General features: G+C 36.6%; 1 protein-coding gene across 6 annotated transcripts in view; it reads left to right on the forward strand.

Annotated features, from left to right (window-relative positions):
- DHX57 (DExH-box helicase 57) overlaps positions 1 to 23,696 on the forward strand; it is a 49,596-nt gene that overhangs the window by 16,978 nt on the left and 8,922 nt on the right. For all 6 annotated transcript variants that reach the window (XM_046661310.1, XM_046661309.1, XM_046661311.1 and 3 more), the window contains 13 exons: positions 150 to 271; positions 1,247 to 1,442; positions 1,992 to 2,116; positions 6,147 to 6,280; positions 7,827 to 7,881; positions 9,395 to 9,600; positions 10,513 to 10,629; positions 13,180 to 13,276; positions 14,079 to 14,252; positions 14,846 to 15,046; positions 16,620 to 16,896; positions 20,743 to 20,838; positions 20,928 to 21,011. In XM_046661310.1, the coding sequence (XP_046517266.1) occupies positions 150 to 271; positions 1,247 to 1,442; positions 1,992 to 2,116; positions 6,147 to 6,280; positions 7,827 to 7,881; positions 9,395 to 9,600; positions 10,513 to 10,629; positions 13,180 to 13,276; positions 14,079 to 14,252; positions 14,846 to 15,046; positions 16,620 to 16,896; positions 20,743 to 20,838; positions 20,928 to 21,011 (1,884 nt within the window). The remainder of the gene's footprint in view (positions 1 to 149; positions 272 to 1,246; positions 1,443 to 1,991; positions 2,117 to 6,146; positions 6,281 to 7,826; positions 7,882 to 9,394; positions 9,601 to 10,512; positions 10,630 to 13,179; positions 13,277 to 14,078; positions 14,253 to 14,845; positions 15,047 to 16,619; positions 16,897 to 20,742; positions 20,839 to 20,927; positions 21,012 to 23,696) is intronic.

The raw sequence follows: 23,696 nt of genomic DNA on the forward strand, positions 1-23,696 counted from the left end.
ACCCCGACAAAGCTCTGCAATTTCTGTCTCTGAACAAATTGTTAAAGAAAAAGCGGAAAGGGTAGGCCTAACTATGGGACTCCAGATTCAGAGCTTTGTGAAAGGTGATTCAAAGTAATCCAACTGATCCTTATCTTTTATTATATTAGGCTTCCAGACAGTTCCAGTCGATTCTGCAGGAAAGACAATCACTCCCTGCTTGGGAAGAAAGAGAAACCATTCTTAAATTGTTGAGCCAGCATCAGGTGCTTGTTATAAGTGGTATGACTGGGTAAGAGTGCAGTTTATTTGTAATGCATGTAAATATGATATATGTACCCTCGTTATCGTAACCAGTTCTACTTTTAAAAAACCAGTAGCTGGTGTTATTTGTGCTTTTTCCTGTCAAATATTAAATAATATTTCACAGACGCTAATATTGTAATTTCTGTAACCAACAGCTAAATTACAAAAAGCAAAAACAAAACTCAGAAATCCATCTAGGAATTTGAAGGCGTTGTACACCTCTACCTTGAGACAATTTTAAGGCAAAGGCCTCGCTAAAGGCTTTTAGCAAGGTTCATTTTTAAATATAAAGGGTAGTTCCAGAACATTTAGCTTGAAAACTTTTTATCTTCTAAATTTATTCTGATTTCCTGAGAGCTTTTATTTGTTCTTTTGAAAACACCTTAGGGCCCATTATTTTGTTTATTTCACATTCTCCATATGTTATCCAAACCTATTTAGCGGGGACAAATTGCAGGCTTAATTTAGTTCTGTATTCAAGGGTATTCAATTTAATAATTACATGTGTGCCCAGACTCACTGGTATGGTAGTAACTTTGTCTTCCAGTTTCTTTTCTTTTTAGCTTCAGTCCACTTTTAGCCAAATCAATATACATCAAAGGGGAAAATATAAAGTATTTTAAAAATCATTAGCTAATACTCCTATTTCTTTAGGATTCATATACAGAGTTCTCATTACTAGAAGCATTTACAGACCTTAATCTAATGTTTATTTAGGAGTCCCAGTTTTACAAGTGATACTACACTGTCATTTGACTGCCTCGTTGATCTGAGCGCAAATTCCTAGGAATTACGAGCTGTAGGTATTAAGTCAGTAGGTAGGTTTAGAAGATCGGTAAAGCTGTACAACTTTTATTCTAATTAGCTTTCTCACTTCCCTCATTGCATATGATTGCTTCTTTAGTTAACTAGCGCTTGAACTAGCACTCTCATTTCAGGACTTATTTGTTTTGACATGCAGATGTGGGAAAACCACACAGATTCCACAGTTTATTCTGGATGATTCTCTGAATGGACCACCTGAGAAGGTGGCTAACATCATCTGTACCCAGCCCCGACGAATCTCTGCGATCTCTGTCGCTGAACGTGTTGCTAAAGAGAGAGCAGAAAGGGTGGGTTTGACTGTGGGATACCAGATCCGGTTAGAAAGTGTCAAGGTTTGTATGCTCTGCTTTTTCCCTGATAACAGAAATTTACAGTTTTCACGTATAAAGAATTCTTGGGGTCTGGAGACTCATGGACAATTTGGGATATATACTTCAGTGGGGCTGAAGTCCTTTTAGAAACGTTCTGGTATAAGAACTCTTATTTGGGTGTACTAATTTCCTCTATAAAGACCTTGTATTCTTTACGGGCAGAAGTGATCTATTAGGTACTGTTTTGCTCTTAAAACTGGGTCTTAATCCATTTAACCAAGTAAGGAATGGCCAAATTCAGATTTGATTTCATCACTCACTGTTGTTTTTATGTTTTATAATAATTTTTAAATGTTTTTATCAGTTTTAAACTTAAAATTTTGATAAAAAGTCGAAAAGCTTTTATTGTGGTTGTCACCAAAAAACTGCATTTAGTATGGTTTCATATTAAATGGAACTGCTGTGTTTTCAATATTCTCTATCCCTATCCATTCAAAATAGCTTTGCCAGGAAGGTGTTTCCTATTTTCAAAAATTTCATGACTGCTTTCTATGCCCTTTTACTTGTAAGTCCTCAGCCACCAGACTGTTATACTGCACAACAGGAGTGCTGCTGAGAAGGCTAGAAGGAGATACAGCTCTACAAGGAATCACCCATATCATTGTTGATGAAGTTCATGAGAGGACAGAAGAAAGGTAAAACAAGATTTTCCAAGTGAATACCCACACATACAAAATGAAGACGTTGCTGAAAGAATTTTATTCTGCTTCCAATTCAGTTTCTTAGGGCCAATAATGGTATTTTGACATAGAGAAGGCCTAAGTTAGAGAAAAGGAACTGCTTTTGTGGTCTCCAGGGTCTGTAACACTAAAAATGCTAGGAGAGCACATGTTCATCACTGGAAGAGTCATCCTATTTGATGGACATCATCTAATAAGAGATATTTAGCACTCTCCTGGGCATCATACTGAGCTAGGCACTATACTTAGCAGGAATAACAGATGTAATGCATACTGTAGCTGATGGATTGGTGAATATGTTCTTCCTTCTTTGTTCATTTGGTCATTCATTCAGTCCTGACATTCATTCATATATTTATTGAGCCTGTATTAAGTGCCAAGCAATCTGTTAATTGCTGGGGATACTGTAGTGAGCAAGCATATTTGGTTCCCTTTATCTTTTATGGTCTAGTAGGAAAAACAGTGAACAAGTAAACATATAAATAATTACAAATGGAGTAAGTACTATGAAGGAATAAGTAGGGTGCTGTGTTTGGAGGGAGGGATCCATGAAATGGTCAGAGATCATAACTCTGAAGAGATGACATTTAAATTAAAAACGGAAGCGTGAGAAGGAGTCCCACGTGACAAATGGGAGCAAGGCCAGCATTTGCAAAGACTCTGCAGTGGGAAAGGGCTTCATGAGTCCTGAAACTGGAGGAAGGCCAGCAAAGCTGTTGTGTGGTGAATGAGGGGAAAAGTAGCAGGTGGAAAAAACAGGAGCCAGACTTCGTGGGCCTTATACACCACGGATAAGAAAGCATTTGGATTTTATTTTAATGGAATTAGAAGTGATTAAAGGGCTAAGTTATAACTTCTCAATATTTTAAAAGGAAGGACCAGATAAACAGATGGCATTAATCATAGTTTGTCACGTGGATCGTGCTCTAGAGCAGTGAAAAAAAGTAGGAAAAAAAAGAAACAATCCCATGAAAATTACAAGGCTTTCCCAAAGACGACTATACTACAATGGATATCTTTAGAAGAAGAAAGAAAGTCTAAGTAAAGTTGGCAGGCTGACAAAGAAGCAGAAAATAGCTAGTAGCGAAAGAAACAAAGAAACAAATGTGAAAAGAAGTCCCAGCTATTGCTGATAAAAAGTTTTTAAGAACTGAACAGGGCAGATATGTGACCAGAAGACTATTTGTTAGATGAAATAAATACACTAATTTATAGGAAATAGGAAATATGAAGTAATTAGAAACTAAAGAAAGGCAGACTTTCATATAAAAAGTATAGATCAAAATAAAAAGAATTTCTAGAAGAAGACAAATTTTACATGACTATCCACAAACAGTGGGGATCTTTGAGGGGCAAATATTCTTTATGTAGAGACTCCAGAAAACAGTAGGGGAAAAATAAATGGTAAATAATGTCATTTTACAGCTAAATATTCCAATGAATATTTGAAAGAAGAAATTTTTTTAATAGAATCACTGAACAACTTGGAAAAAGAAATCAAAACTTTCAATTAGATTAATGATATTTAAATGATTGTGTTCTCAAAATAAAATTTTAGGGGAAATTATATCCTGTGTAATTTTGAATATAAAGAATAGGTTTGGGTTTCATAACATTTATACTTCCACAGACTCAGAGAAACTGGAGCATAGCACTGGATCTGGTTCCTGGCTGCAATAGTGTTCTCAAAAAGAAAGATTTTTATAAGACCTAATGACCCATAGAATATCAACAGTTAAAAATTCAAAATATTTTCATGTCTGAATAAAGATGAGCTACACACTGGAGAAGGGAGATTCAAGCATTTACAAATAGTCTTTGGGAAAGGAGTGTACAAATTACAGTCTTGCTTTGCTTAACGACAGGGATATGTTCTGAGAAATGCATCATTAGGCAATTTCGTGGTTGTGCAAACATCATAGAGTGTACTTACACAAACCTAGGTGGTATAGCCTACTACACACCCGGGCTATATGGTACTAATCTTATGAGACCACCATTGTAAATGCGGTCCATTATTAACCAAAGCATTGCTGTGCGGTGGGTGACTGTACAAGAAAAAGTAGAGAATGTTTGCTATCTCAGAGTGAAAAAGGCAGAAAATAGGAGTAAAATCTAGGCGCCAAGATCACTAAAAATACAGACAAGATTAAAGGTTGAATATAGAAAAGTTACAGTTGTGTTAGTTTAAAATTTTTAATAAATTTCCTAATCATAGAGATAACAACATGATTATTCTAAAACATTTAGAAAATATCAAAGAAATGGCAAGAAGAAGAATTTCTGCCCCCTATAAAATTGCTAATTCCATGCCACAATTTTTGTCTGTTTTCTTCTGGGAGTGTATTGGGAGTTAGGGGAGAGATGTGGTAGAGAGAGAGATGTATGTCCACAAACACTGTTGAGGTTATATAGTTTTGTGTGCTGCTTTTGATTTAATAGTTAACATGATAGCAAAACTATCTTTGAAATTATTATTAATTGCATAAGGAAGTTCTAAAGCATAGATGTACCATAAATTACTTAACAATTTGCCTATTATACTATTTTCCTTTTCCTTAAAAGAGAAACAAAGTAGTCATAAAATGTAACTAAATTAGCTCATTAAATTAAAGAGAACTAAGTAGCACAAGAATACGCTCTCATTAAAAGTTCAAGCAAAACAGATAAAGTGTAAGTCCCCCTTTAACACTCCCAAATGATTCCTAGTCCCTTCCCCAGAGATAACTATGGTGATCAGATTGGTGATATGTCCTTCTATACTTTGACATAGTTGTTTACTTTGTTAGAAATAGGTACTTCTGTTTTCTCACCTTTTTTTTTTACACAAATGATATATTCATTTAGTAAGTCAGCACATATTTACTGAGTGCCTACTATGTTCCAGGCATTGTTCTAGATTCTGGAGTAGTGAACAAAATAATCAAAATCCTTGTCCTCATAGATCTTATCTTCTAGTCGGGGAGCCCAACAATTGGCAAAATAAATAAGTAAAATATAGAGTATGTTACATGCTAACAAGAGGAAAGGTGATATGAAATGCAAGGGAGGGGACCATTTGAAATTTTAAATAGGGTGGCCAGGTAAGACCTGGCTGAAAGGTATCTTTTGAGTAAAGACTTGAAGGAAGTGAGGGAGCTACCTCTGTGAATGTCTGGGAGAAGCCTATTCTAGGCACATTAATAACATATACAAAGGACGTGAGGTCCATGCCTCAAGGACAGTAAGGTGGACAGTATGGCTGGAGCCAAGTAAATAAGAGGGAGGGCAGTAGAAAATGAGTGGTGGGGGTACAGATCTTGTCACGTAGGGCCTTGTTAGTGAGGACTTCAGCAAGTCATTGAAGGATTTTGAGCAAAAGAGTGGCACAATCAGATTTCCATTTGAACAGAATTATTGGTCTCCCGTATTGAGAATAGATTTCAGGGAGGCCAGGGCTGAAGCAGGGAGACCAGCTAGGACATAGCTGTTCTACGGTACATGTCGTTCTACAAATGGGATTTTTTTCACTAACAATATGTCTTAGAGATATTTTTATGTCAGTGTTTAGAACTTTACCTTATTCCTTTTATCTGTCTCATATTATTCCAAAGAAGGGATAATATTGTTGTAATTAACCATATCTTGGTTGATGGACATTTAGGTAGTTCCTGTTGCTTTACTATTACAAGCAATGCTGTAATGAAAATCTTTGTATATGCCTCTTTATGTACATGTAGATATCAAGTAGTAGAATTATCAAATGCAATGACAAATCTTATTGATGTTTTGGTTGATACTACAATGAATTTAGCTTATTTGGGGGAAAAATTGATATCTTTATAATGTTAAGTCTTCACATCTGGGAACATGACACATCTTTCTATGAGTGTTATAATTTTTTCACATAGGTTTTACACATTCCTTGCTCAAAATATGTCAAAGTTATTAATTTTCATGTATTGAATTTGTTTGATCCTCAGGTGTTTTCTTTTCTTTCCTCTAGTGATTTCTTGCTACTGGTTTTGAAGGACATTGTGTTACAGAGACCAACTCTTCAAGTTATTCTGATGAGTGCAACTTTAAATGCTGAACTCTTTTCAGAATATTTCAATTCCTGCCCAGTTATTACTATACCAGGTGATTAAAATGTGTCGTTAAATATGTATTGTTCTATTAAGCAAATATAGTTATTTTGAAGTTAATTTGAGGTATAAATTAATAGATATTTATACCTCTTTCTAGAGAAGTGAATGGTTTGTAACAAATGAGATCGTAACCATATAATGAAATTAATAAATTTTATATGTGCTTTTTAAAAAAGTCTGTTATTAGGATTTCTAACATTCCATTGTGTTTAACATGAAAATGTGCACTTATATTGGTAATCTGTCATAAAGAGGGAAGTTGTATCTGTGTGTAGCATATTTGTTCATTGCTGGATCTGCTACATTTCTGGATATTGGTTCACTCTGGCAGAAAGTAAAGTTGGGTAGTCTGGGTCTTCTTTTGATGCTTTCAGTTTCATTTTGGGATTAGTTTATCACCTTGGGCTTTGGTTTATCCTTCTGCAACTGATTGCCAGAGGGACAATTTGGAAGCACTGACTGATGAATATTATAGTAGTACCCCCTTGTCTGTGGTTTCAGTTACCCGTGGTCAACTGCGATCTGAAAATATTAAATGGAAAATTCCAGAAATAAACAATTCATAAGTTTTAAATTGCATGTTGTTCTGAGTAGTGTGATGAAATCTCACACCATCTTGCTCCGTCCCCACCCGGGACGTGAATCATCTGAAATCAGTCCGCCCAGGACATATATCCACGCTGTATACTCTCCACCTCTTAGTCACTTAGTAGCTGTCTCAGTTATCAGATTGACTGTCACACTATCACAGTGCTTGTGTTCAAGTGACCCTTATTTTACTTACCAAATGACCCCAAAGCACAAGAGTAGTTGTGATGCTGGCAATTCAGATATGCCAAAGAGAAGCTGTAAAGTGCTTTCTTTAAGTGAAAAGGTGAAAGTTCTCGACTTGAAAGAAAAAAAATCATATGCTGAGGTTGCTAAGATCTAGAGTAACTTTTATTACAGTATATTGTTATAATTGTTCTATTTTATTATTAGTTATTGTCGTTAATCTCATACTGTGCCTAATTTGTAAATTAAACTTTACTGTAGGTACGTGTGTATGGAGAATAACAGAATTTATAGAGAGCTTGGTACTATCTGTGGTTTCAGGCATCCTCTGGGAGTCTTGGAACATGTCCCCCGTGGATAAGGGGAACTACTGTAGTAGTACTTGTTAATCTAGTTATAGAGGATGTTGACAGTAGGTTTAAAGAAGAAATTATATGCTTGATCTAGAATACACTGGTGGAATATTTACCCCAGGGGGAGGAGAGAGGGTGGGAAAGGTATAACAAGTTAAAAAAAAAGAGGTAAAAAACAATCTTATTAGCAAACGATCCTCTCTCCACCTGTACACTTCTGTTTTCTTTACTAACTGGAATATATCCCTTCCAATTTTTATCATCAAAATCTTTTTTTTATTGATACTTTTAGGATGGCAGAACAAATAGTGCCTTATTATGCCAAGCTTTGTTTTAAGAGAATTTTACATATAGAAACTATTTCAAGATAGTTCAACAGGTATTCTGAGGGTTTTCTATTTTATTTTCTAGGTCGTACATTTCCTGTTGATCAGTTTTTTCTGGAAGATGCAATTGCTGTGACAAGGTAAGGAAGACATTAATTAAGATTCACTGTAAGTCTTTGTAAACAGAATGCCAGGATAATAAATGTGTTAGTTTTTCTTCTAATTTTTCTATTTGAGCATTTTATTTTCCCCTTTCTTTCAGCAAATATTTATTATACAAATTATTTGCAATTCACAGGCAATATTGTATATTAAGAGTGCTTAATATAAACCCTAATGTAATATAAACCCTAATGGACTTTGAGGATAATGATATGTTGATGTAGGTTCATCAGTTGTAACAATTGTACTGCTCTGGTGGGGGATGTTGATAATGGGGGAGGCTGTGCATGTGTGAGGGACGGGGGTGTATGGGAAATCTCTGTACCTTCTGCTCAATATTTTTCTGAACCTAAAACTGCTCTAAAAATTAAGTCTATTAAAAAATGATGGAAGACCAAATATATGAAAAAAAGGAGTACTGATTCTACAGACAGACTGCGAGTATTTAAATCCCTCCACTTACCAGCTGTAACATTGATGAGTAGCTTAATCTCTCTGTGACTCAGTTTCATCCTATGTAAAATGAGTATGTTGATGGTAACTGCTTCACAGGGTTGTTATGAGGATTGATTAATTAATCAATACTTGGCGTTAATACTTGCAAAGTGCTTAGAACACATAGCACATGCTTTATGAGTGTTAGCTATTACTATCGTCATCATTCCATCTTCAAGGAGTTTGCAGTACAGTGTGAGTGTTAAGATGTCTGTATAATTTCAGTACTGTGTAGAAAATGGTTATGTCTACTGGATATGAACAGATTTCTCTCCTTTGAAAGCCCTGCTTCCTCTTCCTACTCTTTGACCTTAAAGATTCCCCAAGGTTTTATCCTTACACTGTTTCTTCTCACTATTAAGCTCTTCCTTAGCTTTCTTAGACTCATGTGATTTCAGCTGTAGCCTCTGTGCCGAGAACTGCCAGTTCAGTATCTTTATTCCTGACCTCTGGGCTCCAGAATGAAACACCCTTGATGTCTGGCACCTTAAACTCAACTTAGAATTTTTTCCCTTCTCCCTGCTTCTTCCATTCCTAATAAGCCCCACTCCTAATTCTGTATTTATTTAATGGTACAATATTCTCAAGCTAAAAACCCCAAAACAGTGCCTCTCAAACTTTAGTGTGCAATAAGCTACTTAGGGAGCTTGTTAAAATTGTTATTTTCTGGGCCCTATCCCACTTCCATTGAATGTTAATCTCTGGGGAAATCATCTTTCAACTAGTTTACCTGTCTTTATTCTCTTTTTCAAACTCACTGCCTCCAGAATTATCTTAAAACAGAACCAAAAGCATTCCAGTGTGTTCCTCCCCAGATATAGGGCACAGCCAACAGAATCCTGGACTGGATTAATAGCATGTGGAAGAATAAGACATGAATTAGGCAGAAACAGAGCAACATTCTACTGAACAAGCATATAAAATATGTGAATATTTTTGTTCCTCACCAACAGACCCACACACACACACACACAGTCCTTTGTCTTCCTTTCTCAGGTATGTGTTACCGGATGGGAGCCCATATATGCGCTCCATGAAACAGATGTCAAAGGAGAAGCTTAAAGCAAGGCACAACAGAACTGCATTTGAAGAAGTGGAGGAAGACCTCAGGCTCTCCCTTCACCTCCAGGATCAGGATTCTGTGAAAGATGCAGTGCCAGATCAACAGTTAGATTTTAAGCAGCTCCTGGCTCGCTATAAAGGTAATGTGCTTCCTGGGGAATATTATAATTATGCCAAAGATAACTAGTTTTTCCCCCCTACCATGATCCAGAAGAAAAACGTGGCTCTTGTTTCATAGTTACATTGTCTTTAATTTATCAGAACTACCTTAAACTTAGAAAAAATAGCAGTTCCAACACATATTAGATTATAATTATTAGACTTGCCAGTGAATTTTTTCCTGATTATTAAAGAAACGTGTTCCTTATAGAAAAATTGGTAGGTAGTAAAATACAAATTATACTCATCAATATTTTGTAACTTTTTATTTTGGTATGATTTCAAATTGAAAATTAAAGAAAAGTTTGCAAGCCTATACAATGAAATCTCAAGTCTATGGATAGACTTCAGGGGTGTTGGTGAAGCCATTAAAATCACATATATATTTCAGGGAAGAGCCATAACTTTTATCATTTTCTCAAAGGAACCTAAGGTTAAGAGTCACTGTTGTAAGGGTGCTGGTGAAAGCTGTGGTCTCTCTGTTGATTTTCATCAGTTATTGTTACCTGAACTTCGACCTGATCTGACTCGTAATTTGGTTTAATCTGGAAGGTGTTTCTAAAATGTATTTGGTTTTGAATTTTATGTCTAGAACTTAAAGTGTCAATAAATGTGTGCTGGATAAAACAGGGGAAGGAAGCAGGAAAGTTCAAAGTGGCTTATCTGGGCCTTTCCAGCAGGGACAGGCGCCTGCTCTTTAGGTCATTGTTCAAGCAAGAAGTGCTTCTAGCGTGAGCCTCCATTTTCTGAGAGACTGAAAGAAAAGAGTTCATTTCAGTACATTAAATGTGAACATCTGTGTTATTAAATCAAATCAAGACAGTTACCTAGTTCACAGGCATATTGTCTTCAATAAGGTATAATTATCCTTCTGATTTTTACCTTTCTTTCAGGGGTTAGCAAATCAGTTATCAAAACAATGTCCATCATGGATTTTGAAAAGGTTAATCTTGAATTAATAGAGGCCTTGTTAGAGTGGATTGTGGATGGAAAGCACTCCTACCCTCCAGGTAACTCTTCTTGTCTTCATTTATGTGTGAGATGGCAAAAGAGAAGGGAGCTTACTTACTGAGATAATGGGCACTGTGGGTACACCCCCCTTCCTGGAGCCCTCGCCCTCATCCCCACCTTTTCTCCCAAAGTTGTGTGTAAAGTTGCTTACTAGGCTTTTCAGGGGGAAATTTGACCTTTTACTTTTTGAGGTTCACCCACTCTTTTTGCTCACACCGAGCATAAAGTTGTTAACTATACAAAGTCCAAGAGGAAGAAAGCTGAAAAGAAGGCCTGGATAGTCCACATATTAAACACTCAGTTCCTGGCTAAATGGGAGTCTAGTGATGAGTGTTTGAATCACATGAAGACTCTGCACACGGAGGCCACAGGGTAGTGGGGTTAAGAGAACAGGCTTCGGAGTCTGATAAACTTCCCAGCTCTGCTACTCAGGGACTCTGTAACCTTGGATAAAGTCCTTATCTTTCTGTGCTTCAGTTTCCTTGTTTGTAAAATGAAGACAATAATAAATCCTCTTACTTAAAGCTATTTTGAGGATTAAAAGAAACCACATGTAAATTTTAGCACAGAGGCTGACATATAGTTAATGCCCACTAGTTATTAACCTTAATAATGATAATGTTATAACTATAATAATACAGTTATCATTATTATTATTGTTGTTGTTACCGCTGTTACTACTACCACTACTATTACACAGAGCAATCACTACTTTCCCCTTATGCACCATCTTTCTGTTCCAGTGGCCTTCTTACCTCACTTGCAGTCCCTTGCCCCCAGAATGAATGGCCCAGATCTCATAACTGAATCCTTCCCATCATTCAGGTTTCTGTCAGATGTCTTCTCTTCAGAGAAGTCTTCTCTGACCACCCTGTTTTCTTGCCCCCCCACCTACTTTATCATAAAATCCAAAAATGATTTTCATTATAGTACTTAACACTGTTCAAAATTATAGTTCTGCTTACTGATAAATCTCCTTCAATAGAATGTAAGCTCCGTAAGAATAAGGGTTTCTTGTGCACCACAATATTCCTCAGACCCTAGAATGGTGCCTAGAATATTTAGGTATGGAGTAAATATTTGTTGCACAAATAGAACCAGCCAATGTTGGGTGATCATTTAGTGGAATCATAGATCAAAAGATTACATTATGTGTTCATTACACAGTGCTTGAGAGAAATGGGAATGGCTGCCCTCCTCTGCCTAGGCTTTAATCATTATGTGGTATTTTCTAAAGAGATGTGTAAGCCACGTAAAATTATGGAAGTGCCTTGTTTCCCATCTCTTGACAAGTAGCCAGTATTGGCTAATGCATTGTCACCGGACTGAATATCTTGTTTTATGCCAAAGGAAAAGACTATTATTGAAAAAAACCAAGCATAGCAGGCAAAAAGAAATGTTAGATAATTACCTGAATTCAAAACAGTAGATGTAGTGATTAGAGTCAGTGATTTATTTGTGAATATTAAAGATATCCCTGATACAGATGGCCAAGCCATGAGGGCAGAGCGGAAGGCACATAAAAATATAAATAAAAAATATTTTTCCATCTGTATAGATTATTTTACCACTCAAATTTTGTAGTCTTTTAGTAGAAGTATGTGGTATATAATGGAAAGATTATGGATCTGGTGCCAGAGATTAAAGGAGGGGCATGAAGATGGTATTAATTTCCTTTCTGTATAAGGCACAAAAGAAAGGGACTATGGCTTGTGGCATGGAAATACACTATAATCAGTTATCACTGCTTGTTTTCTTTCATGTAAAATTTAAAAGCCCATACTGTTAATATGGCATGGTTAGGTCATGTGTTGCCTCTTCAACATATATCTGAATTTAGATTGCCAGGTTGGCCAACCAATTATAGCTTCTTTTTCTCATTTCCAGTACAATGTTTATGGATTTTATTTACTAATAGAGAAGTGTCTTCCTGTCTTAGAAGATTAGAAGGATAACTCTTCCTATAGAAACAGAATGTCGGTGGCTAGTACACTGCAGAAATATGTTTAAAGACCTTTAAAGAATTTTGCTGGGGCCAGCCTGGTTTTGCAGTGGTTAAGTTCGCACGTTCCGCTGCGGCAGCCGTGGGTTCACTGGTTCGGATCCCGGGTGCGGACATGGTACCACTTGGCAAGCCATGCTGTGGCAGGCGTCCCACATATAAAGAAGAGGAAGATGGGCATGGATGTTAGCTCAGGGCCAGTCTTCCTCAGCAAAAAGAGGCAGCAGTTAGCTCAAGGCTAATCTTCCTAAAAAAAGGTAAAGAATTTTGCTAATAATTCTAGTATAACTTAAGGCAGTATATTTTTCCACACTTCAGTTTTTCCTGTTTTAGAAGGATAGTAGTATCCCAGTTATTTTGTAGTTATTAAGTCAAAAAACGTATAAAAACACCTATCTATTTAAATCCTTGAGGGGTTTACAAAGAAAAGGAAATTGATACTGATAAATCTCAGATTGTTATATTTTTTCATTTCAAAATAGCTTTATAATCCATATTAGTTTTTCCTTTTTTTCATCTATCAGATTGATTCTTTTTATATACTCAGGTGCTATACTTGTATTTTTACCGGGACTGGCAGAAATCAAAATGCTTTATGAACAGCTACAGTCGAATTCTCTTTTCAACAACAGACGTAGTAATCGGTAAGTTAATTACTTTCTGTATCCTATTGCAGTTATTTTCAAAAATGAATAACCAGAAAGGTCTTTTTGATGTTCATCACCCTCTTTAGACCCTGGTATCATTCCTCAAGAATATGTTTGTTTATGCCAGCTGGAGATAGACAAACCTATTTGTTCCAGGAAATCAATCTTTCCCATCCCATTAAATAAAAATATTTCTCTTCAGTTAGTGTAGTGACTCAGCAAAATTGCATGTAATTTTAGTTGCCGGATACAGGAGATGGGAGAAGCCAGTGTTATTAACAACAAAGAAATGCAACCATTTTGAGAAAAAATAATTTCCAATAGTTCCTATTTTGATAGCAAGACATACTGTTGTGTCTTCATATCTAAGGGAACAACTACGTGACAGGTGAGCACTCCCTAGAAACATAAGAATGAAGTTTCCTAGGATACATCACTGTCTCTGCCTCTTTCTCTGGATTTAGAGGTAGTGAAAACATGATTCTTTGCTGGTTAGTGTGCTCTAGGCTTGTTACTTACAGAATATCAACTGTTTAGTCCTCTTGATTATTTACTACTGAATTATACTTCAGTTTTCCCCAAGTTGATGCAAGGTTTTTAGTTCATGGAAATGAGTAAATGTTTTGTAAGGATCAGAAAGAACCATCCCATTTAGAAGAGCTGGACCCTGAGGACCAGGGTTGTGGAGAGGCTGCTGATAGTTGGAGTCATATTGTTAGTTTTAATAGAAATTCACCCACTATAATTCAATTTCAGTGTCCTGTGCTACAACATTAAATATGCTTTTATTTCCTTTCAGATGTGTTATTCACCCACTTCATTCATCTTTATCCAGTGAAGAGCAGCAGGCTGTGTTTGTAAAACCTCCTGTCGGTGTAACTAAGATTATAATTTCCACCAACATTGCTGAGACATCCATAACCATTGATGATGTTGTCTATGTCATCGATTCTGGGAAAATGAAAGAAAAGAGGTATTTTCTTTTGATGATATAAGAGGGGGACTAAAGCGGCCTCATTTAGAGGGACACAGCTGTTAATGGCTAACGCTATTAAGCTACATGGATTACTGTTTGAAAAACAGTTTTTGAAAACTATATGTGAATATATGAGTAATTCTATAGCCAGGACCAAAATCAGAGTCACACAGAGGTGGAAAGTTTTGGAAGTAATTAATTATTTTTCCTCTCTTTTTCTCATATGCTTTGCATGTGCTTGAATGAAAGAGTTGGTGTGGAAGGTGATGAATATGTTAATTAGCTTGATTTTGGTAATCATTTCACAATGTATACATATATAAAAACATCACATTTTACACCTTAAATATACACAATTTTTATTTGTCAAGAATAAATAAAAATGAAAAAGAGTTGAATAAAGAAACTGTAGGTAGTAGATCTAAATCAGCACTACATGCTCCCACCAGGGACTCAACTATCCCAGAACACACAGGATACTGTGTCTTTATCTACAGAAGTGAGGTGCTTCATCTCTTCTGTCCTTGCTAAGTAGACTTTTGGCCATGTTTTTATAGAATAACTCTTTTTTATTTTCTTTTTCTTTATAGATATGATGCCAGCAAAGGGATGGAAAGTCTAGAGGATACTTTTGTCTCTCAAGCCAATGCTCTGCAAAGAAAAGGTCGAGCAGGCCGTGTTGCATCTGGGGTCTGCTTCCATTTATTCACTAGCCATCACTTCAATCACCAGCTTTTAAAGCAGCAGCTACCGGAAATACAAAGAGTGCCATTGGAGCAGCTATGTCTAAGGTACATCTTGATCTTTGTATTCTGCTTCCAGAAGATCTAAATGCTTCTCACCCTAAGTTCCATGTTTTCTTTTTCTTAGTAGAAGACATTTTGCTAAGAATGGACATGGATGAACTCATTCATTTGCAAAGAAAGAGCTCTTCAGGGTTGCCTCTACCATTCCTTTTAACTTTCTGCACATGAAGATCTCTTACATTGCAGAGGACGGCCCTAAAATAGAGCCTTAGGATATGTTTGTAAGTTAGGAAAGTAATCTCACTCATCGAGAAATTTCTGCTAGGGACAACACCAATATTAAATCATCACAGGGAGAAATCTACAGCCTCATTATCAGTTAGAGCAAAGTGAACAAAAAAACTTGTTAGCTCCATTATTTACCTGATGAAAAACAAGAAAAAACATCATAAAATAGAATTTAGTGAACAAATGGTCAAACTCAATGTAATTGAAGCCGGGGAACCTTTGGTTCAACTTTTCTGAAAATGTGTTTGGTGTTATATAAGCACTCTAAAACTATCCGTACCCTTTAACCCAGTCATTACTCTGAGAAAGGATCCCCATTAACAGTAACCCAAGGGGAGAAAGTTACTTGGACAAAGATGGTATAGCTCTTCTTTTATCCAGCAGGTAGATTTTGAGAGCCTTCTATTTTCCAGGGTTGGGCTAAGCACTAGGGATACTCTAGGAGACAAGACAGTCCTTGCTTTCAAGTGTCCATAGTCAGATCTTAAGAATTTGGGCAAGCAAATACCTTGAACTGAGACAGAGTGCAAATGAAGAGGAATGAAGGGATTTGAGAGAGCTTTGGAAGTTGATTGACCCATGAGGGAGGATGAGAGAAGGGGAAAATGTAATATATGTAGCACATAGGATTTCAAAACAGCTCAAATATACAACAGTGGGGAAATAGGTAAATTATGTGGGCCAACATGGTTCATCCTTTTTTTCTTTCGCTATTTGAAATTTAAGTAACTGGATTATTCTCAGTGCATGTCTTAAAGTGAAAAATCTAAATGGAAAAAAGCTAGGTATCAAATATGTACACATTAGTAAAAATGTAAAATTGTATGTTTATAGGCTGACAGCTTAAAAAGGAATTAAAAATGAAATAAATTTTATATATCTAGATTTTTGTCTTCTGAAAATTGCTTAAATTTATAATTTAAAACAGTAGCTTTTCAAGAGCTGTCACAAGGCAGGACACAATGCAGATTAATTTTATAAACAATTACCATGCAGTTTCAGATGTGGGAAAGAGAGTAAGTGGACCATTTGAATTTCATTTCATAATTTGAACCCCCTATTATAGAAAGAAGTATTTTCAAAGTTTATAGAATTTTATTCTGAATCTCAGTAAGTTTCAGAATCTGAAAGTGTTTCTGCAGTTTATTGCTAGAAGAACTAGAAGACAAGAGGTTTTTTAAACAATTTATTTCAACTAGCATTGTCTGGTTTATGAAAGTATGTATATTGGGAATTTTAAATTATTTTCATTCAAGAAAAAAGCTTACTTCTTTATGTCATCTTACCAGAAATAAAATTGACAAATTATGATTTGGTTTTCTTTTTTCAGAATTAAAATTTTAGAGATGTTTAGCACTCATAATCTCCAATCTGTGTTCTCTCGACTCATTGAACCACCACACATTGAGTCTCTCCGTGCCTCAAAAATACGATTACGAGACTTGGGAGCATTAACTCCAGATGAGAAACTGACCCCTCTAGGGTATCACTTGGCCTCTCTGCCTGTGGATGTGAGAATCGGCAAACTGATGCTGTTTGGGTCTATCTTCCGCTGTTTAGATCCAGCTCTCACCATTGCTGCCAGTTTGGCTTTTAAATCTCCTTTTGTAAGTAGACAACATTCATCTAAACTGGAGTCCGTAGGTCTCTAAGGGGACCATGGGGGCCTCAGGGGTATGTGAGCCCCCTAAAAATTTTCCTGTGAGTATGTTGTATGTGAATTTCTCAGAGCACAAAATCTGTAACTTTTATCTGATTCTCAAAGAAATCCATGCCCCCAGTAAAGATTAAGAACTAGAGATCTAACTTATTAAAATAATCTAAATGTGCTTTTCATTGTATCTGCTGTGCTTGGTCATTATAGAAAATAAGAAAATGCAAGCAAGCAAAAGGTGCCCCTGATGATCTTAAAGGGCAATGAGTACATTGGACCACTTTTTTTAATAGCTTTATGAAAATATAATTCACCCATTTAAAGTATACAATCCAATAGTTTTTAGTATTATGCAATCATCACCATAGTCAGCTTTGGAACATTTTTATCACCTAAGAAAGAAACCCTTTAGTTATCACTCCCCTATTCCCCTCCAATCCCCTCATCCACTCCAGTCCTAGGCATCTACTAATCTACTTTCTGTCTTCATAGATTCGCCTCTTCTGGACATTTCACTTTAATGAAATAATATAATACATGGTTTTGTGACTGGCTTCTACACTTAGCATATGCTTTTAAGGTTTATCTATGTTACAGCATGTATCAGTACTTCATTCCTTTTACGGCCAAATAATATTCCTTTGTATGGATATACCACATTTTGTTTATCCATTCAGCACCTGATGAACATTGGGGATTGTTTCCACCTTTGGCTGTAAACCTTCTTGTACAAGTTTTTATGTGGACATATGTTTTCATTTGTCTTGGGTATATATCTAGGAGGGAAATTACTGGGTCAATGGTAACTCTCTATTTAACTTGACGAACTTCCAGACTCTTCCAGAATAGTTGTATATTACATTCCACCAGCATTTTATCAAGGTTGCAGTTTCTCCACATTCCGATCAACACTTGATATCACCTGACTTCTTTATTATAGCCATCCTCAGGGGGTGTGAATTTATGGTTTTGGTTTGTATTTCCCTAAATGGCTGATGATACTAAACATCTTTTCATTTGTTTATTGGCCATTTGTATATCTTCTTTCAAGAAATGTCTATTCAGATTCTTTGCCCATTTTTTAATTGGGTTGTCTTTTCATTATTGAGTTGTGAAAGTTCTTTATATATTCTGGATACAAATCTCTTATCCCTTATAATTGGCAAATATTTTCTTCCATTCTGTGGGTTGCTTTTTCACTTCCTTGATATGTCCTTTGAAACATAAAGGTTTTTAACATTGATGAAGTGCAGTTTATCTAGTTTTTTGTTGCTCAAGCTTTTGTTGTCATAGGTAAGAATCCATTGCCACATCCAAAGTCGTGAAGATTTATCCCTGTGTTTTTTCCCAAGAGTTTTATAGTTTTAGCTCTTATATCATGGTCTTTGGTTCATTTTGAGTTAGTTTTTGTATATTGTGTGAGGTAAGAGTCCAACTTCATTTTTTTGCATGTGATTATCCAGTTGTTCCAGCACCATTTGTTGAAAAGACTGTTCTTTCCCCATTAAATGGTCTTGGCATCCTTGTCAAAAATCAGTTGACTATAGATATATGGATTTATTTCTGGACTCTTGATTCTGTTCTATTGAGTTATATGTCTATGTTTATGCCCGTACCACATTGTCTTGATTACTCTAGTTTTGTACTAAGTTTTGAAATCAGGAAGTATGAATCTTCTAACTTTGTTCTTTTTGTTATTTTGTTGAAGATTTTTACGTCCATATTCATAAGAGATATTAGTCTGTAGTTTTCTTGTGATGTCTTTGTCTAGCTTTGGTATCAGAGTAATGCTGGCTACATAGAATGATTTGGGAAGTGTTCCCTCCTCTTCTATTTTTGGAAGACTTTGTGAGGAATTGGTATTAATTCTTCTTTAAATGTTTGGTAGAATTCAGTGGTGAAGCCACCTGGGCTTTTCTTTATGGGTAGTTTTTTGATTACTAATTCAGTCTATTCACTTTTTATATGTCTATTCAGACATATATTGTTATATATGTAATATGTAATATTATATGTAATATATGTAATAATATATTTGTAATATATATGGATATACATTGTTTCTTTTTGAGTCAGTTTTGATATTTGTATTTTTATAGGAATTTGTCCATTTCATCTAAGTTACCCAATTTATTAGCATGCAGTTGTTCATAGTATTCTTTTTGTAGTCTTTTTAGGTTGATAGTAATGTCCCCTCTTCCATTTCTGATTCTAGTAATTTGAGCCTTCTTTCTTTTTTTCTTGGTCAGTTTAGCCAAAGGTTTGTCGGTTTTGTTGATATTTTCAGAGAACCAGCTTTTGGTTTCACTGAGTTTTCCCTGTTGTTTTTCTATTCTCTATTTTATTAATTTCTGCTCTTTTTTACTTTCTTCCTTCTGTTTGCTTTAGGTTTAGTTTGCTCTTTTTCCAGTGTCTTAAGGTGGAAGTTTGGGTTATTTATTTGAGACCTTTCTTCTTTAAAGTAGACATTTACAGCTATAAATTTTCTTCTAAGGACTGCCTTAGCTGCATCTCCTAAGTTTTGATTTGTTGTGTCTTCATTTTCATTTATCTCAAGTATTTTCTGATTTCCCTTTTGAGTTCTTCTCTGACCCATTGGTAATTTAGGTATGTGTTGTTTAATTTCCACATATCTGTGAGTTTCCCACTTTTTCTATGATTGATTTCTGATTTCATTCTGTTGTGGTCAGAGAACATACTTTGTATTATTTCAGTCCTTTAAAACTTATTAAGTTTTGTTTTACAGCCAAGTATATGGTCTGTCCTGGAGAGTATTCCCTGGGGACTTGAGGAGAATGAATATTCTGCTGTTGTTGGGTGGAGTGTCACTGCCTTTATTTTCACCATAGCTTATCTCAGCTAGAGAGGGGAATAGATGAATGGAATCACTTCACTTTTAACGTTACACTTCAGGGAGTTGTAAACTCACAGATCTGCAAAACGATCTTGGTTCAGCCTCCTTATTTAACAACAAATGACAAAACCAAGGACCGGAATAGGTGATATAGCTTGCTCAGGGACATACAGTCCATATGGTTGTGAGCAGGACATCCGTTGCTTATTTCTCAAATTATCTAAATAAACCTCTCACTGACTGTTTTCTTTTATTGGAATACAGAAAGAGTTCATTAGAAATATTGATATCATCCTTAGGCAGAACTGAACACCTATCCTTTGCTGGGCTCTGTAAATATAATATTAACTTCCCAAATGTAATCCTTTTCCCACTGGCCTTCCTAAAAAGGAAGGAATTTTATTTTCGAGTAGCTTGCTAAGAGGAGCTACTGCAACTCATGCTGGTGTCTTTAGTACATGTGTGTGTTGGGGTGGGAGGACGCAGTGGAGTTCTTAGTTCTTAGCTAATTTTACAAATTTGTAGGGAGAAGGAGGACTTGTAAACGTTATGAAAAATAGGAAGAAAACATTAGTTATGAGTATAGGAGTAGGGGAGCCTCCAGTATAAAAGACGAATAAGAATCTGTAAAATAAAAATTCCACAGAGTTAACAGAATTTAAAATTTTAGATGTAGCTTTCAGAATGAGTGGCTCTTCAATGACATCTTGTCACCAGGAACTAAAAGACCCAGTAGAGCTTATTTTGGGTGGGCAGACAGACCCACAGGGACAAATAAGAAAGTTAGCTTGCCGGTTACCGCCTTGATCACGTTTAATCAGCACCTGCCGAGAACTCTCTGTTCCACACAAAACGCTTCCCAAGGCGCCCGGTTTCAGCCATAGGAAAGTGCCATTTGAAAGCTCAGGTAAACTGTGTTGTTCAAACCTAGTTTTCTTCATTTAGGTGTCTCCCTGGGATAAAAAAGAGGAAGCTAACCAGAAAAAGCTAGAGTTTGCATTTGCAAACAGTGATTATCTGGCCCTTCTACGAGCGTATAAGGTAAGTATATAATCTAATAGCTGAGGTTCATTACCCAGAGTGGGCACTAAAGATAGAGTTCATTCATTTTGATTTTCTCCACAATTTAGGGATGGCAGCTAAGTATGAAAGAAGGCATGCGTGCAAGTTATAATTACTGCAGGCAAAACTTCTTGTCAGGAAGAGTTCTTCAGGTGAGTCGTTTCTGCGGCAATTTGTTTTCATTCATTTTCTATTGTAGTAGTTCCCCAGAGGGTGTGGCAACTTGATCTTGCTTGTCCTGCCTTGACATTGAAACTGTTATTTCTGGAACATGCTTAACTTAACCAGTTGTGTAAAACAGACTCCTGAACTACGGCATCAGGCCTTCTGTGCTGAACCTTTCAGCTGACCTGTTTTCCCTCTCTTCGGTGAACTTGTGTTTACTGATGTAGAGGATTGGGGAGTATAGGCGCTCTGAAGATTTCTGCTCACTGGAAGTCAATTTTTTCAGTAATTACACCAGGCATTTTGAACCTGGATCCATAAACCCCTGAAGTTGTATGCAAAATCGTGTGCTTATATGTGTGTGCATTATTCTGGAGAAAGAGATCTTGGCTTTTGTCAGATTCTCCAAACAATCTATGACCAACCCCAAACGCCTTACCCTCTCCCCAAAACCAGAGAAGGAATACTGAACCAGATTTTCTTCGTTAATTTTCCCTATGTCCATCAGAGGCTACTATGTCAATAATGAGCACACAAGAAAGAGAAAGGTTCATCATCCTCTGTGTAATAATAGACAGGGCTCTGTCCTCTGTTATGACAGTATTTTAGGCCCCCTTCCAAAGTCATATGAGCAGCTAGAATAATGATGGTGCGCATCTTTGTAAAGCATCTGTTTTACTCAAAGATTTTGAGACTGGGGAGCGGGGAGGACTTTATCTTCGTATTAAAAGATGTAGTTACTGCACAAAAATGGGGTTCTCCTACCTGATGCACATAAAGAGCCAATTAATTACAGCAACAGCTCTTGGGAAAAGAGATCAGCTTTATTCTGTGAGATGGAGCTACAGGGAAATAGGGAGCGGGTACCCTCAGATCTGTCTCTCTGATTCAGGATTTGGGGTGCAATTTAAGAGGTTGGGAAAACAGGCTGGCATGTGGAAACACTGGTGGGATAGGTTTTGATTGGTGGGTGTCAAGCCTTTATGGAAAGGTTCTAAACATTTATGGTGAAGTGGGGAAGGAATGTTAACACCGGATCTTCCTGAATGGTGGACCCCTCGCTTCTGATAAGAGTCTGACTTTTAATAAAAGTTCTGGTTATGGCTTAGTCCTCTGGTTCCATGGGGAGGAGAATCTTTGGTTCTGCAGTCATTTCAAGTCAAGATTTCTTCTGCACATGTTCTGGCCACATGACTTTTGCAAATTTTCTGAAAGACAGTTCTTCTTCTTTTCTTTTCTTTTTCTTTGGTGAGGAAGGTTGTCCCTGAGCTAACATCTGTTGCCAATCTTCCTCTATTTTATGTGGGATGTCACTACAGCATGGCTTGATGAGCGGTGTGTAGGTCCATGCCCAGGATCCAAACCTGCAATCCCCAGGCCACTGAAGCAGAGTGTGTGAACTTAACCACTGTGCCACTGGGCCAGCCCCTGAAAGACAATTCTTAATCACTCCCTTGATAAGACATGGGGTCAGTTGAACTGGTCCTTCAGGACCTGTACTTATAATGTCCTGGAGTAGAACACAAAATTAATGTGCTTTGTACTTACCACTACCTGACATTTATTTATTTAAATCTCTATCCCAGAAGCTCCCTCAAGCAGAGACCTTGTCTGTTTTGTTCAACTCTGTATCCCCAGTGCCTAGAACAGTGGTTAGCACACAGTTGACGTTCAGTAAAGTTTCATTGAATAAATGCACGAATGAATGAAGTTGGTTATTTAAAACGTAGAGACCTCAAAACCATGCCAGTATTTGCCCTTCATTCTCTTCTGCCTTTAGATGTACTACTGTGAGGTATTTTGAGAAGACAGAGGTTCTACCTTTATTCTAAGTACGTCAAAAGTGAGAACTTTCAACCCTGGCTGCACATTAGATTCACCAGAGGAGGCTTAAAAAAATAAATAAGTAAAATGCCCAGATTCTGCCCCAGGCCAGTTACATGTGTATCTTGAGGGGTGGGGCCTGGGCATCTGTTTATCATCGTTGTTGTTGGCTTCACCAAGTGATTCTAATACGCAGCAGGGTTAAGAACTAATGGTCTAAAGGGTATTTTATACGTAAGGTGCAGTAATAAATATTTCCTTAAGTCGTTAAGATTTTTAAGTGTAAAATTATATTTCTTACTAAATTTATTTGTTCCTTTTCTTCAGGATATAAGTAGAATTTGCTGTGATCTATGAGGTCCATCAAACAGAGTTCCCTCTTTTCTTTAAACACTAGCTTAGACTGTAGTATTATTTTTATTACGATATCAATTAAAACCTTGTCATAAAATAGAACTCTGGCATATTTAGCTCCTAGTTATATTTTGCCATGTTATCCATCTATACTTGAGACATTCTGATAAAATACTGAAGTTGTCATCAAGAGACAAGGTAGTGTTGCTTAGCTTTTGGTTCCTTTGTCATTATCTCCTTCTCTATTGTCTGATATACAGCCTATATTTGAACAGAAGCCAGAAGAGAAAGAGGTTTGCGCTTTTCTTTCTCACACTTGTGCTCAGCTACAAAAAGGGGTGTCTAAATCTAAACCACTTAATAATGTCCCTATTCCTAGGAAAAGGTGTGAGCCAGCAGGACCGCAAGGTAAGAGAAAGAGGGAAAGTTCAGAGGTAGGTGCTCTGCGTCCATTGAGAGAGAAAACTAACCACTCTTGGCTCGGGTAAGGAACT

Source organism: Equus quagga, chromosome 5 (assembly GCF_021613505.1).
Source record: "Equus quagga isolate Etosha38 chromosome 5, UCLA_HA_Equagga_1.0, whole genome shotgun sequence".
NCBI lineage: Eukaryota > Metazoa > Chordata > Mammalia > Perissodactyla > Equidae > Equus > Equus quagga.